Here is a 16,823-nt window from a genome sequence, read left to right as displayed (position 1 = left end):
CGCCTGAAACTCCTGGATATAAAGCTGCGACAGACTACGAAGCCAGGTTTAAGTGAAGATGATCTAACGTTACTCGTCGTGTTAAGCAGTAGTGTCCTGGGACAAAGAATACTTAGTTGTGCATGGTCTCCAGGTACTCCTTGCACTCGGTCAGCTCCTGCTCCCGACGGGTCTTGGACCAACCAAGTAGTTCGCCCATCATGTGCACTACACGCGGGGCCAGCTGCATGCCCACACCGCTGTCGATGAAGGCTAGACGCATACGACGACCCAGGATATCCGTCGCCTTCATGGCGTACTCCTGTCGGACAGCAAACACGACCTCAGCCTCCAGGTACGGGTACTTGGGGTGCAGCCGACGCGGGTGGTCGGTGCGCTTGCGGTCCAAGAATCCGCTCTGCTCGATCTCGGCCACCTGCAGAGCACGCGTGCCGTAGTTGCGCATCAAGTGCTCAGCAACGTCCTTGTCCAGGTTGTAGTTCTCACGCAGAGTAACTGTGATCTTGTCGAACTTCTTGTTGCACACCTCTCCAATGCGATCAGCTCCAATGATGCCCACGTCCTTGGTCTTGCAAGGCGAAGCCTTGGCCTTGATCTCTGGCACAGTCTCCACCAGCTTGTCAATCGCGTCCTGAGCCATACGACGGTACGTGGTCCACTTGCCGCCAGCGATCGTCACCATGTTGGACTCGGACACTTCCACGACGTGTTCACGCGAGATCTTACTCGTCGATCCGCCAGCGTGACGAGGGTCCTTAACCAACGGACGGATACCCGACCAAGCCGACTTGATGTCGTTGCGCGTGACGTCCTTGGCGAGGTAGCGATTGGCCTCATCGATGATAAAGTCCACTTCTTGCTTCGTAGGGGACGGCAGCATCGTGATCTCCGACTGCGAGTCGGTCGTGCCCGCCAGCGTTCCATTCTCCCACGGCAGGAAGAACAACACGCGACCGTCACTCGTCTTGGGCACGATGAGACCCATACGGTTGGGACTGAAGTGGTCCGGTAGGACTGTGTGGACGCCAGCAGCAGGGACGCAAATCTTCTCCTTCTTAGGGTCGTCCATCTGACGGACAGCGTCTGTGAAGGGGCCTGTGGCGTTGACGACGGCATGAGCCTTGACGTCCCACTCCTCGCCGGTCAACGTGTCCTTCACGTGAGCGCCACGTACTTTGCCCTCATCGTCCTTGATAAGATGCACCACCTTCACGTAGTTTGCGACAGTGGCGCCATTCTGTGTGGCTGTGAGAGCGATAGACACGTTCATACGCGTGTCGTTCATCTGTCCGTCGTAGTACACGATAGCGCCCTTGAGACCTTCCTTACGCAGCATGGGGAACTGGAACATGGCTTCTTCGGCGTTGATGTAGTAGCTACCGGGCACGAAGCGCTTGCTACCAGCCACCACGTCGTACGCCTTAGCGCCCACCCACATGTAGGGCACTTCCCACCACTTGTAGATTGGAATCATGATAGGAAGAGGACGGTTCATATAGGGCGCGGCTGAGAGAAAGAAAGAGCGCTCCTCCAGCGCCTCGTTCACCAGCTTAAAGGCCGAGTAGTCGAGTTTCATGAAAGCAGTCTCCAGGTAGCGGATACCGCCGTGGATGAGCTTCGTAGAGCGGCCAGACGTACCCGCCGCGAAGTCGCTGGCTTCAACGACGGCCGTGTTGAGACCGCGTGTGGCCGCATCCAGCGCACAACCAGAGCCCGTGGCACCGCCGCCGATGACCAGCACGTCGAATTGCTCCTTCTTGAGGCGCTCTAGCTGTGCGGCGCGCGACGGCGTCTCGTATGGAATGATGGTCGATCCGTCCTCGCATTTGATGGGCGCCACGAGCCGCTGCGGCTCCTTGGCCGACACGATGGAGGCGCCCGACAGGCCCGAGACGCCGACGACACCAGCGCCCATGAGCGCCACACGCTTGGACGCGCGACGGAAGGCAAAGGACGCCATAGTGCTAGACGAGAGTGATGGTCGAGTGCTGACGTTGACGTGCGCTCAAGACGGAAGAATCCAAAGTGAGACCGTCGGTATCTGAAAAAAACGAGCCAAGGTTGACTCGCGTGATGCTATTGGTGGAAATTAATAAAATACAGTGATGTGACTGGCCCGTTGTATTGATGGAGGCGTTTTACCGGCGAAATGTGAGCAAGCAACGTGCCAGCAGCGCGGTGTTGTTGATGGCTCTCGGGGCTTCGCAGACAGCTTGTTGGTGTCCACACGTCGGCATTCATCGCCAATCGTATCAACCTCCATGTTGACCCGCTTACAGTTAGATTTAGATAAAAGGACGCGTTTCTAGGACAAGTTGAAGCCGAAGTGTAGAGCCCTCGGACAAGCTTGACCTCACAAAGAGACTATTAATAGCACCGCCTCCCGATTGTGAGGAGTGATTCCTCCAGGACAGCACTCTGGGTTCAAAGCTTCGAGGAGCAAGTTCGCATTACCTGTACTGTCTGGAAGCATCCACAGCAAGACCGACTGCTTTCCGGTGTGACTCTATAAGAAGCGACGTGAGCGGTCCCAGTAATACTGCCCTCAATTACTGTACCAATAATAATTATAGGTCGGTCCGAAGAATGTGCTCTAGAATGTGGTGTTATAAACATAAATGTACTACGTAGTATTACGTGTTCCGATTGGCTAACTCAAGTGTAAAATCGGATCAAAATCATTAATAAAATTCATGTGCTAGCACTAAATTGAAATGCACATGTTTTTCGGACCGGAGGGTGAATTAATAAACAGGTAGGAATCTCTACCTGTCCATGTAGGTATTTTCTATTGTTTGAGAGGTTGTATGCGTTGCCATGCACTAGAAGTGATGGTACTGTATCGTAATATCTCTCGAGCAACAAGATATTATAATACCCTCTTGCACAACGAATCGTCGCTTTGGTTACTCGCCGGTTAAAGAAGCGATTTCAGTTACAGCTGTGTTGTAGCGTGAGCAATGCGCGGACGTCGCCATCGCGTCCTACTTGTGACCCTGGCAATTTGTTGCGGCTTCCTAATCGAAGAAGTCCAAGGCGCCTGTCCGTCCAAATGCAACCGCCACGGAACCTGCGGAAGTGACAACATGTGAGTTAACTAACCAGCGACACCGACTTGTATATTCGTTCCCACTGCTAACGCCTGCTTGATCAGATGCACGTGCTTCCCTGGCTACACAGGCTACGACTGCAACTCCCGAGCTTGCCCGAAAGGAGCTCCCTGGGTCGACTTTGCCACGGGTCAAGACTCAGTCCGCGCTGTTGCTCAGGAATGCTCCAACCGAGGTCTCTGCAATCGCAGCAATGGCAAATGTGAATGTGATACAGGATTCGCCGGCCCTGCATGTGAACGGTTGCAACTGTGCCGCACAAACTGCAATGGCCATGGCAAGTGCATGTCGATGCGAGCGATGGCAGCCACCAAGAACGACTACAACCTCTTCTACTCAGCCACGTACGACACACCTTGGGACGCTGACCGGATCTTTGGCTGCGTGTGCGATCACGGCTACACCGGTGCGGATTGCTCTCTACGACAATGTCCGTACGGGGACGACCCCATTTCAACTGGACAGGTCGACGAGGTGCAGTCCGTTTCCTGTCTTTGTAATGGCTGCACAGGGACGTTTACATTGAGCTTTCGTGGAGAGACAACGCGTCCATTAGTTGGAAGTGTCGACACAGCAGCAACGCTCAAGGCTGCACTGGAAGACTTGATAACGATCCGTGGAGTCTCCGTCACTTTGAATGGCGGAGCGACTTTGTGTGACTCGGACGGCGTATCTGCAATAATTACATTCACGTACGAACATGGAGATGTGCCAGCGCTCGTTATTGCTTCATCTCTTTCAGGAGGTACCAGCTTCCTTACGGTGGAAACAGGTCAGTGTCGATACGTACGAAAGTAACGATGATCGAAGTCTTAGACTTGATAAACTGTTTGTTACTTCACAGATGGAACCCAAGCTGCGTATGGACCCACTCCGCCGCTGACAGAACGAGGAACCAAAGAGGTTTGAATGGCTGTGACGACAATTATGGGTGGTGTAGCTGACTCGGTGTGTCGGATAGTGGCTCGAGTGCTCTGGTAGAGGAAATTGCAACACTCTTATCGGTTTATGTGCATGTGCGGCAGGCTTTGGGCCCAGCAATGGTACATTTCTGCTGCATTGTTTTGATGCCTCGACTTCACAACGTTTAAGGCACTAAAATTGATCTTTTGTTGAGTAGGACTGGGCGCATCGGGGAACATCTTGGACTGCGGACACTACAGCGGTAGTGGCTTGACAACTTGCGCAGGTATTACAGCTATCCAAGTACTACTCGTTCCTACTACGTCGTATCACTAATCAGATGAGTCATACTGACCAGGAATCACGGGGTCGGTGACGCGTTGCTACAATCATGGACGATGCCAGGGCGCACCGTTCTACCGGTGCTTGTGCGATGAGGGGCATAGAGGCTACGATTGCTCGCAGCCACAATGCCCCACTGGACGGGCGTGGGTGGAAGAAGCAGTAGCAAACAATGTGGCTCACAATTCGGTTGTTCAGTGCTCGAATGCGGTACAAACTTATCATCGTAGTAAGCCCTCAACAATCTGAAGACCAACTGACGCACTTTTGATGTCGTGTACAATCTACCAGGGTCTCTGCAATAGTGCTGGCATTTGTAGGTGTCTTCCGGGCTTTGGAGGAGCCGCATGCAATCGAAGTAGGCAAAACTTCCAGTTGGTCAATTTTTTATGGATCGTGGACGTCGTCTAACTTGTGCGAAAGTGTCGTGCCCTACCAGCAACGGAGCTGTTTGCAGCAATCGAGGGACGTGTCGGACACTTCGAGAGTTAGCAGCACTCACGCCAACCTCTACGTTCACCGCTGCAGGTTTCGTGTACGGATCCGACCCCAACGCTTTGTCAACATGGGATGCAGATATGAGTCAGGGCTGCTACTGCGACAAAGTTCCGCTGGACCGAGGAAAGAATGTGCGCTATTCTGGCTACAGCTGCTCGAAAAGTACGTGCTGAAGGCAATCTAAACCGATCAATCAACTCGTTGGACACTTAACCCCTATCCGCAGCCCCGTGTCCGAGTGGTGATGATCCCTGGACGACCAACCAGGTGGATGAAGTTCAGAGCGTGAGCTGTTCAGCTGACGGAGGGAGCTTTACGCTGTCATTCCGAGGAGAGACTACGCTGCCAATCCCATTCTCAGCATCGACTGCGACAGTGAAGTCTGCGTTGGAGCGTCTTCTTACGTGAGTTGATCACCTACCAAAACGTTTTATTGAGCGTAAGAAAACTAACTCTCGTGGTTGGGTGGTTTACAGAATTACAAGCGTTAGTGTGTCCTTCGCGACCGGCGCAAGTGCTTGTTCGAGTGCTGGCAATGGTATTAAATTTTCCGATTCAAATACGAGAGATATAACTATCTGATGAGCTGATATTCTTTTGCTGTGTGTGTTTCTTAGTGATGACCGTGACTTTTTACTCCCCGTCGGGAGACCTTCCGCTGCTCAGCATCTCTGCAGCTGCATTGACACACTCGACAGCCAGCGTGGCCGCAAATGCTGTCCAGACTACGCAGGGCACCAAAGAAGACGTTATTTGTAACAATCGGGGGCGATGTGGTAGGTTGTTTTCACGTCATCACTTTTCTGCACACCTGCCTTACAAGTACCAACTCAATTACATGTATTGCAGACGAAGACACAGGGACATGCGTTTGCTCTCTGTTCCACACCAGTGGCAATGCACTGGGAGACTTTGGCACGCTAGATGACTGTGGCGCGGTAGATTCTTTCATGACCCATGGCGAACTCTAGCGCTAATTTCAGCGAGTTGAATGATTAATCTTTGCAACTAAGAGCACTGCCGTAAAGTTTGACATCCCCCTATTAACCTACGGGCAGGGCTTGGTAAAATCTTATATGATATTGATTGCCAGGCAGACATTAATAATGGTGTTATTTGTCAGTTTTTTTCAATACACGCCCGTGACACTGCCGCCTCGCACTTTCAAAAAACGAAAACCTGGGATCTAGTCAAAACGGATACGCGCATTGGAATCGGAAGGGGGATCTACCTGGAGAACCCTCCCGACGCGCCCCGCCTCCCGAACGAACACCAACTCAAACATACCAATCGTACTGATGGATACATTTTTGTGATTATTAACATACTGACTAAAACTACTAATACTGTAGTAGAAAATTTATTATGATACCAGTACGAAAATCACAAAGAAATTTACCAATCTGATCAGTTCGCGTTTTCTTCTTCCCGAGCTCGTGTCCGCTTCTTTCCCAGCTCAATTGCCTGGGCAACCGCACTTGTATCCCACAAGCTCCTATTGAACTATCGTCTCCAACGTCATTGGGTTAAGGCTTCGGCGCAAACGTGAGAACACAATTCCTGCACGTGAGAACAGCCTCTCCACGTCATTAGATGTAGGCGGGATCCACTTCAGGTCCTCTCTAGAAGAAGTCACTTCCTCCTGACTTAACGCAGCCTCGGCAAAGGACTGATGGGCGCCTTCACCTTCCTCCTGCGGTCCCGTCGCCACGGTATTGGAGGTCTGGAGAAGCTTTACCACAGCTGCTCGTTCTCCTCTTGCCAGGATATTCTCTCTGCCAGCCACAAGCTTAACGACCCCATTCTCGAAGTCGGGAAATTTGACTAAAGAGGCTGTAGAAGACAGGTACAACTCCGTTCCAGGGTAATGCTCGATGACATGATCAAACAGAGCTCGCACATCAACCAGGGACACTGTCGTTGTTTGTAGCTTCTTGTTCACACTCTCCAAGTTCTTGAGATCTTCATACAGAGCCTTCAATCGAGCATTCTCTCGCGGGGTGGGAATGAAGTCCGCCAATTGGTCGTCGATGCGGTCCAACTTCGAATCGATGCGAAAATAGCTGTCGATCATGGAGAATGTGCTGCTCCAGCGTACTGCATTACGATAGACGGGCATGAGAGAGTCTGCCTCGCGGAGATGATGCTGGTTCTTGATCGTGTTCAATTTGCCCATGAGCGCATGGACTTTATCCAATATATCGTCGTCCTCGCCCATGAGGGCTTGGACGGCCAACTTTAATCGGTGGCTAGCACACCCTATCATTGGAACCAGTGTCTTGTTTGCAATTGCTACATTCACAGACGCGTGATCGCACACATAGAAGCACAGCTGAGAGGCATGAATCTCGTATGTGTCTAACACGTCGTCAAGCAGCTCGAGAATCGCGTCCGATCCCATGTCCGACTCGTTCATCAGAGTCGAAAAGCACAATAGATACTTGTCGTTCTCAGTTACACCGATCACCGCCACGAAATGCGTACCGCCCTCGGTCCATGCGTCGATAACAAAGCCAATTCTCTTGCCACGCAGTCGCAACTTGATCCGCCCCTGAACGACACTTTCCAGCCCGAACATGTTCTTCTTAAGCGTCTTCACGCTCGCTCGGTTCAAACGAGTATACTTCCGCGTTTTCGCCCTTTCACACATGCTCAGTTTGCGGTTCTCCATGATGATCCAGTCCAGCCAGTGATAAGTTGTCCTGGAAAATTCATCACCCTTCACGAAAGTGTCGAGGCTACCTTCTCGCCGCTGAATCGCCCGGAATTCGTCCTCGTAAGTATTGGCATGGCGCCGTACGAGATGTTCCACCAGGTTCGTGTACCCAGTGCCACGAGCTTGTATCCGACGGGAGAAGCAGATCCGACACTGATGGTATCCGTCGCCATCGGGGAAAGAGGGCTCTGGCAAGGGATCTTGGGGCGATTGAAGACATGGTGAGCGGCGTAGAATGATGGTCTTGTGCTGGTTTCGGCAAATTGCGGAATGACAGGAAAGAAGTTCTCTCCTGTAGCGAATTGCGCATGCTTCCACAAATACCAACACCAATTGTATAGTTTTTTTTAAACTAGTAGTATAAGTTTTATTGGATCAAATTGGAGATTGGGGCCAATCAGTTATTGCAATAAGTTACTGCCAGTTATTATTACGGTTATTGAATTTTACCAACACTCCTAAATGTATCGTCATTTCGAGGGCCCATAAATGAAGATAATGTTTTTGAGCGATCACAACTTCTTCAGCTCTAAGCATTCTGTAGCTTATAAGTGCTCAAGAGATAGAGGAGACGCCCCGCTTTCGTGCTTAAATCGCGATTCGTACTTAGGTTCGTAAGTATCATGTTGTTTTGGGTGGTCTCAGCGTATTATGCATGTACTAGTAGATGTGGCAGTTCAAAGATTGCTTGCTTGTACCTGCACCATGCGGTCAAACTGATTCTAATGTTCGAGCCCCGTGATTGGTTATCTTTTTACCATTGTCATACGCTGCGATCGGCATAATTGACTCTAGGACCCCCCAATTATCACCCGTAGGCAGGGCTTTGTGAGATCATTATTTTTTCAAGTCAAGGACTTGACGACGTAGCTGCGATCCGACGAGTAATAGACGAACGAGACACTCGCTCCTTCGCTCACTTTGGGCGTCGTACAGGACCGTAGAGAGCAGAGATACGCGTCGTCGTCGATGCCGTAGAAACGCCGGATACGCTGGAATGCCAGCGGGTGAAACGCTGTAAACCGACACTGGTGCAAAGCCGCGTCTTCGGGTGATGGCTGCACCATGAAAGAGTACTGGGCGGTTTTAAAAATTCAAGTGTTATTTTAAAAGCCCTTGTTAAAAGCAATTGAATAAGGGTAGTTTTACAGTTTTTTCGATGGAAGTTTACAATAAATGTCACCGTTCCGGTTAGCTACGAAAACCAATTGGCCAACTTTAAGCTCGTTTATCTCGATAACTTTAAATGGTTCGTTTGTATCATTTTGTTTGACGCAGTCTCAACTATGTTGTTGTGTCTTTTTCCTTTCAGATCCCGCTTGCCAAATTAGTCGCTGAGATAATTAATATCTTATCAAACGTAATACAGCCAAGTACCCACCAAGTTCGTTCCCTTGTTTAGTATGCGTAACACTTAATAGCTGCTAAATTTAATATCTAATAAACCTTTTTTAGTGTTATTCAGTCATTTTTCTAAGGAAAGCCTTGATCGACGTTTGCTTTTGGGCAGAGTCTCGTTCTTCCTGCCGATCGTCTCGGACTCTGCTCTGAAGTACACGTAGGCTGCTCAGAACGCTAGCTTCCACGTCAGGATGTTCTGCTAGCAGGAATATCACCGGTCGAACAACGTCAGCTTTATCTGTAAGAGACATTTTGGGCAGCAGTGTATCTGAGTGTCCGTACTCTTCGGCCTCTTCGCTGTCATACTCACATACTTCTTCGGGGTCTTCCTGCACCGACGCCAGCAATGCGAGGCTGACAGAATCACTCAGTAAGTCATCAGAAGACGCAACTTCCATTTCAGTTTCTCGCTCTGTAGCATTGCACACGAAGTCTTCAATATCCATTGGATCTCGTACTCTCAGGGCAGCTACGCGCTGCGCCAGAACCTTGACTAGCTCTTCTTCTTCTTTCAATGCGCGGCGTGACGTCGTACGACCGGGTACAAGACCGGTATGACGAAAACAGTTTAGGATACACTCAGTGATAACCTCCCTCCAACAGGCCTTAATCCATCGCATTGCGACTAGCTGGTCAATTTTGTAACTATCCGTTTCCGTCCCTTGCTCTTCTAAATCCAGCGTATGGTCCAGCTGACGGCGGCGAAATCGTCGCTTGAAAGAGACAATTATGCCCGCGTCTAATGGTTGCAGTCGAGAAGTTGTATTCGGAGGTAGAAAAGAGAGCAGTGACGCTCTTGAGCTCCAGATTCGAAACAATATGTGCTGATGCGAAGAAGAGCAATTATCGACGTTGCTGCCTGTTATCAAGTTCACGCACCCACTCTTGAAAAAGCACACTTGTCATCCGGGCTTTTTCGTTGTTGTAATAATAAAACCCAATTTACTCGCCAGTTTTTTCTTAAAGCAGCGAGGTTTCGCTGCGTGACCAATGATAAATGGCCCACGCTCGTCAGAGCCGTCAGCATTGCAGGCGAATACTACAGTGATACGAGTTTTTATCTTTTTCGAGCCTTCTACCCGGCACCGGGCAATGGTTTTATCTGGAGCCGTGCAGTAAAATAGACCTGTTTCATTCATTTTGTAGATGTCCACCAGAGCGACTCCGTTGAGGTGCTTTCGAAGGGATTGCCGCTGAGCGGGGATATCTTCATTGTTGACGGAGCCACTCTCGCATGCATTTTGAAGTGTTTGAATCCATGTCGCTTCTGAAATGATTGCAGCCAACCGTCCGAAAACGCAAAATCAGGCCAGGAGGAATATCCGTCAGTTCGTCCAGACGATTTGCCTTACTCTTGACCATGTCCCCATTGAGGGAGATCCGTTTAGAATACCCAATTCTCTAGCGCTTCATCCACCACGGGAAATGCAGCAACACGGACACGCTTACAGTCCAAATCGCCTTTTTTAATGGTAAGATATTGATCACGAGCCTTTAAAATGTTTGAAATTGTTCCTTATATTGGTGCTTTAAGCAGTCCGAGCCCACGCTGAGCTTTTTCAGCATAAGCTTTCGCAGAGTTATAGTGAAATCTTCGTCGCGTCATTCGTCGATGCGTTTCTTTTGGCCAAACATGAGGTTGTCGACTTGCTCGGGGCACTTTCCCATCTTGTTGGGACTCGGCGAAATGCCAATTAAGTGCTTTTGAAAGGCATGGCGGGCGAAGTTTTGTTGGCTTATAGCCATCCACTTTGAAACTTAATCGTGCTGCTGTACTTAATACTAACCGTTTTCACGGGTAGTATAAAATTGGTGAGGGGGATCTGTACAAGTAACCTGCGTTAAAGTAGCCTCTAAACATAATGGTTACCCACAGTAGAAACTCTCTAAGAGATTATATTCTAGCCGATATGACTGGCTCTCACTATGATTATAATGGACCTCATCCTCTTCAATGGGTGGTATGTAGCTCTCAAGTACTTCTTAAGTCTAATGAACCTCACTTCGTCTTTTAGCACTTTCAACGCAAGTCTACCTCCTTCACTACGCTCCCCGCTAACCTCGCCATAGGTTATGAGCCAAAGACAAGCCTCAAGTGACGACTTTCCACGCCTCGTTGGTGCAGAGAATTTAACGTGTGGAAGGCCCGCGTATGCGCATCACTCGATGGCAAACACCTTCTTGGATTCGTGATGAAACCCGACTACGACGGCATTTCTGACAAAGAGGATGACGACAGCGGAAGCAACATATCTGATGTGGACGACAACCCGCAGAACAAGCTGGAGCAGAGTACTGAAGTCGACTCGGACACTGTAAACTACGAGGAGAGCGACGATAGACTCAAGCCTCCATCTGACTATGAAGAAAGCTCGGACGGCAAGCTGGTGACCTCCTCAGTCCAACGGTAGATCGCCTACCTTAAAAATTTCGTCCGGACGACCACCGCCGGATGTGGAAGGACCGCCAGCGCAGAGTGAAGGAGACACTTCAGCCTCTTAACACCCGTGAGCGACGTCGACAAGAAGCGAAGACGAAGGCGTTTCTCATTAAGACTATGGACAACACCCACGTCCGACTCGTCAAGAACCTCATGACCTCGTACGAGATCTTCAAGCGCATTTATGAGAAGTAGGAAGGGGTATCATTCCACAACGACCCTTACTTCATCCCGCACTTCTTGATGGAGATCAAGAACGAAGAAGACCTCCGACCTGACCGAATTCTTGCTGAAACTGGATAATGCGATGAAAGCTACAGAAGTAGCCATCGAGTCGGTGATGGCCGAGGGGCAGAAGTCACTATACCTGTCCACGCAATGACCATATCATGAAAGAATGACCTCCATATTTGGAAGGGCCAACGGATGTGTATCCCGTATGAGGATCTAAAGCAGAGAATCGAAGGCAAGGTCCTCGACATACAAGCTTAGGAGCGCTACACTCTCTCGAAGGGATCACCCGAGACTAGTGCCACCAAGAATTAGCGGGCTCTAGTGGCCACTGGACCACCTGCACATCAGGACTCTAACCCCACCAGTGGTGAAGTCTGCGCTTACTGTGATCGATCACGCCACAACATTCGTCAATGCCGTGGCCTACAGCGAGACCTCCGACATGGTCGAGTGAAGGCTTGTACGGTTCTGCCTGCCACCTCTGCTGTTACGAGCAATACGACGCACAACCACCCGTACCGAAGCGCTAAACACAGAAGCAAAGTGCGACATTACGGCAGGGGAGGCAGTACCCACAGCAACAGTGGTGGAGGTGGTGGCAAGGCCAAGCGAGGCGACAGCGGCAATATCGCAATCGTAAACAGGAAAACAATAATCCACTTGACTCTGATGACGAAAGCGAAGACAATGGCGACCGCACAGCGCGTCGCCAAGACCGCCGCGATGTTGGCCTGATTTTTGTTGCTACGTCTCTCAATCCACCCGTGAGCCTTGTGGTCAAACCCAATGTCCAATTGGATCCTACATGGACCATTGACTACGCGTCACGTGACGCACGATCCCAGTAGTTTGCCGTCATTGCGAGCAGTGATGGCTCTATTTCTGTTGAAGGTAGCAAGCAGATCTCAATCGAAGGCGTCGGCCGTGTTGAGCTGGCCGCCACCGACTCCAAAGGTACTGTAGAGACGCTCATTCAGCATGGCGTCCTCAATACCCCGCAGAAACAACTCAGCCTGCTTTCAGTCCCAGCGGCCGAAGCAAGACTATTGCTTCAACTTCGATTGCAAGCAGTGTGCCGCTCAAACGGACCAGCGCTTCAAACTCAAGGCGCCGATGGCTACTAACACTGACCTGTATCGGTTTCAAGCCCAACCAGTGGCGACCGCTACGGCACTCGTGGTCTCAGGTAAGCAACTATCCTTCTTGCTTTTACACATGAGACTTGGACATTCTAACGCTCGCACCTTGCATGACCTACCTAGGGGCCATTCGAGGACTCGATGTCTCTGCGACTGTAGACCAGAAAGCTCAGTTCTTCTGCACAGCGTGCACGTTTGCAAAATCGCGCCGCTCACCCTTCTACTCAAATATAATTATTGAACGCGTAAAATCCCCTTTGGAAAAAGTGCATGTCGATATCTGTGGCCCACTCCCGTGCCTAGTCTTACTGGCTGTCGCTATTTTCTGATCTTTATTGATAACTTTTCTCTATACATGTTCACTTACCCAATTCGGAATCGTGGCGACCTGTACGAATGCTACGAGGACTTCCGGCGAAAAGACCTGGACATTTTCTGACGGGATGTCACTGTGCTTAAACACACTCGAGTTATTGAAGGTCATGATATTCAGCGACTTCAAGCGGATAATGCAAAATAATATGAAAACTAGGTCGCATACTCTCCCAGAAGTACGGAGCTCTCACACAGTTCACAAATGCATATACTCCGCAACAGAACGGAGTGGCTGAACGACGCATGCGGACAATTAAGGAAAGGGCTCGAGCGCTGCTATTGGACGGAAAACTCCCAAAGCAACTATGGGCAGCGTGTGTCTGTCATGTGACAGTATGCCTAGCTCGAAGACGGCTGATCGCACGCCGTATGAGCTTTGGCACAACCGGACCCCACCTATGAAATACATCAAATTGTTTAGGTGCTGCGCTTATGTGCACATTACTGAGCAATACTGATACAAACTCGATGCTAGAGCCCGGTTATACATGTACTTAGACATCTCTGGCCAAAAGAAAGGCTATCGTCTGATGACCCCAACACGCATGCCATTGTATAAAGTAGAGACGTAGTCTTCAAAGAGGACAAATTCCCCTCGCTAGCCAAACTGGTGTCCACCTCCAGGATACCACACGACGCACAGACGCAACAACCTGGCCTATTCCTCAAGGACGAAAGATTCTAACAAGCCGTTGGGCCTTTGTAGTAAAGTATACCAGCACAGGCGAAATTGATCGCTTTAAGCGCCCCTAGCGATTAAGGGATTTCTCCAGAAATTTGGAATTGACTACAACGAGATTTTCTCCCCCGTTATTCGGATGGAAGTGGTTAGCCTGCTTCTCACTATCGCAGCCTTACTCGATCTAGAAATACATCAGATGGCCGTGAATTTCGTAACGGTTTCTTGGAAGTGGAGATCTACATGGCTCAACTGGAAGGCTTCACAATCCCGGGTGAGGGTCTACTTGCCGACGGCATACAATAAACAGGGACATCCAGGGACGGCCACTTGGCAGCCCTGAGCGACCTTCGCTTTCACGACAAGGGGACGACATTCCGGGAAGAGGTGTGCCTCAGGAACGCATCCTCCTCAGCCCCAGTGGTCGTAAGTCACTGCCTCCCGCTCTCCAAACCCAATAGCCACTTCAGACTACCGCCTCAGTACGCACCAATGAACTTTTCGCTCTACAACCCTCTCTGTGAGGCTTTCTCTCAGTGCTGGGTGAGGTCAGCCCCGCAGAACCGCAGAATCTCACGTGTAAGATTAGCCGCTTAACCTTGCGTTGTCCTGGCTCGATTGCAACTGAGCGTTGGGCGACCAGGACCGGCCGTCCAGTGCTCCTACGACGTCTACCCACCCTACTGACTGTTTCTCGTTCGGTCCGTTGTCGCCTCTCCTTGGTTCTCATGCCTTTTGCGTAGTCTGTCCTTGCGTCACCTCTCCTGCACGATATTCTCCCTTTCGACTTCTCACACTCTGTATACTTTTCGACTTCTGGCCGGTGCCTCCAGGCGAAGAGCGTTGCACACGTCTGCCACCAACTGGTCCAACTGTCGACCGACTTCAACGTCACTCGCCGGTCAGATCTATTGTCACTACCTCGGGGCTCTGCGCAGTGTCACGCAGTCGACGCGCGCTTCGCCTACTCGCCATCCCCTCCAAGCTCGTCCTCGAGCTTGCCTGCGTCCAACGGCGCTTTACACTTGTCGACATCAAGCCACCGTTTCCCCACGGGACCGTCCGCCACTGTCCCGTACGCGACTTGGTACTCGAGCACGTATCGGCCGGCGCGATTGCGCTTCCGACGTCGTCCACACTCGATAACTTCGCCGTGCACTCGCGAATGCAGGAACGCTTGGGGATGTGCCTCGCGTCGTGACCTTCCTCGTCCTCTGAGCACCTGTACTTCAGCAACGGCGGTCGCCGCCTCTCCATTGACCCCACCATCGTCGCCCCCTGATGACTCGCTGACGGCAGCATCTTGCGTCGCTTCACCGTCTCCTGATGGTCCAGGCTGGCGCTCTCCTCCTCCTGCGGACACCTTCCCGGATGTGTTCCTCCATCGTTTCGTGCGGTGCTACTGGGATCACCAGCGCGGTCAACCCCGCGATTCGAGTCTGCACTAGTCGCTTCACCTACTGCGGCGTCTTGTTCGTCACGATGAGTACCCCCTTGGGTAGGAGAGAATGCGTCCTACTTAGAGTCTTATAGTGTCCCATTTTCCTATAACCTGGGATAAAAAACTAGCAATTCGGCTCATAAATAAACCGATATTTAGGACAACACAATGAGTTTTAGGACGAAACAAGCCAGGGTCCGCGTGTCCTAATAGGACACTCGACAACTGGACACTCAGCTGTCCTATTAGGACAGACTGCAACTCAGACCACTGTCCTATTAGGACAACACCAAGCCCAACATGTACTGTCCTCAAGGTAGGAGAGAATGCGTCCTACTAGGAGTCCTAAAGTGTCCTATTGTCCTAAAACCTGGGATAAAAAACTAGCAATTCGGCTCATAAAAAAACCGATATTTAGGACAACACAATGAGTTTTAGGACGAAACAAGCCAGGGTCCGCGTGTCCTAATAGGACACTCGACAACTGGACACTCAGCTGTCCTATTAGGACAGACTGCAACTCAGACCACTGTCCTATTAGGACAACACCAAGCCCAACATGTACTGTCCTCAAAACATCCTCAACTGGCCTAGCTAGAAACAATAATCATCTTAACGCCCCTCTCTCCAAGAGCAGCCGACTCTTTGTTGTGCGCGAAAAGCACCTCAACGAAACTTTTCTACTTCAAAGTGTGTGACAATATTTTTAAAGCGTTTCAAAGGATGACAGTCATTGAAGGTCATAATAGCCGCTAATAACGGTTGAGCGACTTCAACATACACATAGCAAACGACGGTTAATAATCAGAACGTGACGACATACGGGGGGGGCTCAAAAAGCAGCAAAGTACTCGCAAGGGCTACTTGGCTGCAAGTCGATCCGAAGACGCGGTTAGCAAGCGATGGGGGTCTTGGTTAGCGCGGCGGTGTGCTCGGCCTGGCTCGTCGAGTTGTCTGGCGTCGTCGGGGTGTCGACAACAGGTGCGTTTGTGGCAGGCGAGTCCGGGCTGGGAGCCGACGTCGATGGGCAGTTGGACGGCACGTAGACTACCAGGTCGGCCTTTAGGTTGGAACCGACACCGACCGGCAGTTGGCACTCCTCCAGGTTCATGGCCTTCACGTCAGCGAGCAGGGTGTTGCAGGCAGTCGAGGCGCACATCTTGTCAATGGTGGCCTGGTCCGGGATCTCAGTGGTCCGTTCCGCACTGTTGAATGTTCGCGCTCGTGAGCAGAGCGGACAAGACACTGCTTCCGCAGGTGGCAGCAGAGGCCAGATAGGCGAGCGCCCTAGCTGCAGAAGGAGTAGCCGCAATGGTCCATGATGCTTGGCTGCAGTAGTGGAGATTCAGAAATGGTTGGTGTGCCCCAGGACAATAAGTAAAGCCAATGTGAGTTTTAAGACGTAAATTTACGTAGATAGTCCGGAAAAAGTTAATATTTGAGGTTTAGGACAATCTGGAGGACACAAATTATAATATTCTGTAACGAAGGATTAGTCGCTTTTTAGGACACATCTCTAAAATCTCCCTGTAAAATTTAGGACAA

At 50.7% G+C, this 16,823-nt stretch overlaps 3 protein-coding genes and 1 pseudogene across 3 annotated transcripts; 1 reads left to right on the top strand and 3 right to left on the bottom strand.

The window, feature by feature from the left end:
• Positions 1-54: 54 nt before the first annotated feature.
• Positions 55-2,014, bottom strand: PITG_06719 (glycerol-3-phosphate dehydrogenase, mitochondrial precursor; the record flags this gene model as incomplete). The annotated part of the gene is made up of 1 exon (XM_002904668.1): positions 55-2,014. The coding sequence occupies one exon, from the start codon at positions 1,958-1,960 to the stop codon at positions 113-115; it is 1,848 nt and encodes a 615-aa protein (XP_002904714.1).
• A 946-nt stretch (positions 2,015-2,960) lies between these two features.
• PITG_06718 (tenascin-like protein) lies at positions 2,961-5,261 on the top strand (the record flags this gene model as incomplete). The annotated part of the gene is made up of 9 exons (XM_002904667.1): positions 2,961-3,088; positions 3,155-3,882; positions 3,955-4,013; positions 4,072-4,153; positions 4,228-4,299; positions 4,372-4,565; positions 4,647-4,713; positions 4,779-5,015; positions 5,080-5,261. The coding sequence occupies 9 exons, from the start codon at positions 2,961-2,963 to the stop codon at positions 5,259-5,261; spliced, it is 1,749 nt and encodes a 582-aa protein (XP_002904713.1).
• Positions 5,262-14,728: 9,467 nt separating this feature from the next.
• Positions 14,729-15,678, bottom strand: PITG_06717 (uncharacterized protein; the record flags this gene model as incomplete). Its single annotated transcript, XM_002904666.1, has 2 exons — positions 14,729-15,294; positions 15,663-15,678. 2 exons carry the CDS (start codon positions 15,676-15,678, stop codon positions 14,729-14,731), a joined length of 582 nt encoding a protein of 193 aa, XP_002904712.1.
• A 498-nt stretch (positions 15,679-16,176) lies between these two features.
• PITG_22807 lies at positions 16,177-16,534 on the bottom strand (annotated as a pseudogene; the record flags this gene model as incomplete).
• Positions 16,535-16,823: the final 289 nt, after the last annotated feature.

The sequence above is a fragment of the Phytophthora infestans genome, genomic scaffold (genome assembly GCF_000142945.1).
Source record: "Phytophthora infestans T30-4 supercont1.10 genomic scaffold, whole genome shotgun sequence".
Classification (NCBI taxonomy): Eukaryota; Oomycota; class Peronosporomycetes; order Peronosporales; family Peronosporaceae; genus Phytophthora; species Phytophthora infestans.
Note: the sequence above shows the minus strand (reverse complement) of the source record. Positions and strands in the feature narration are given on the sequence as shown.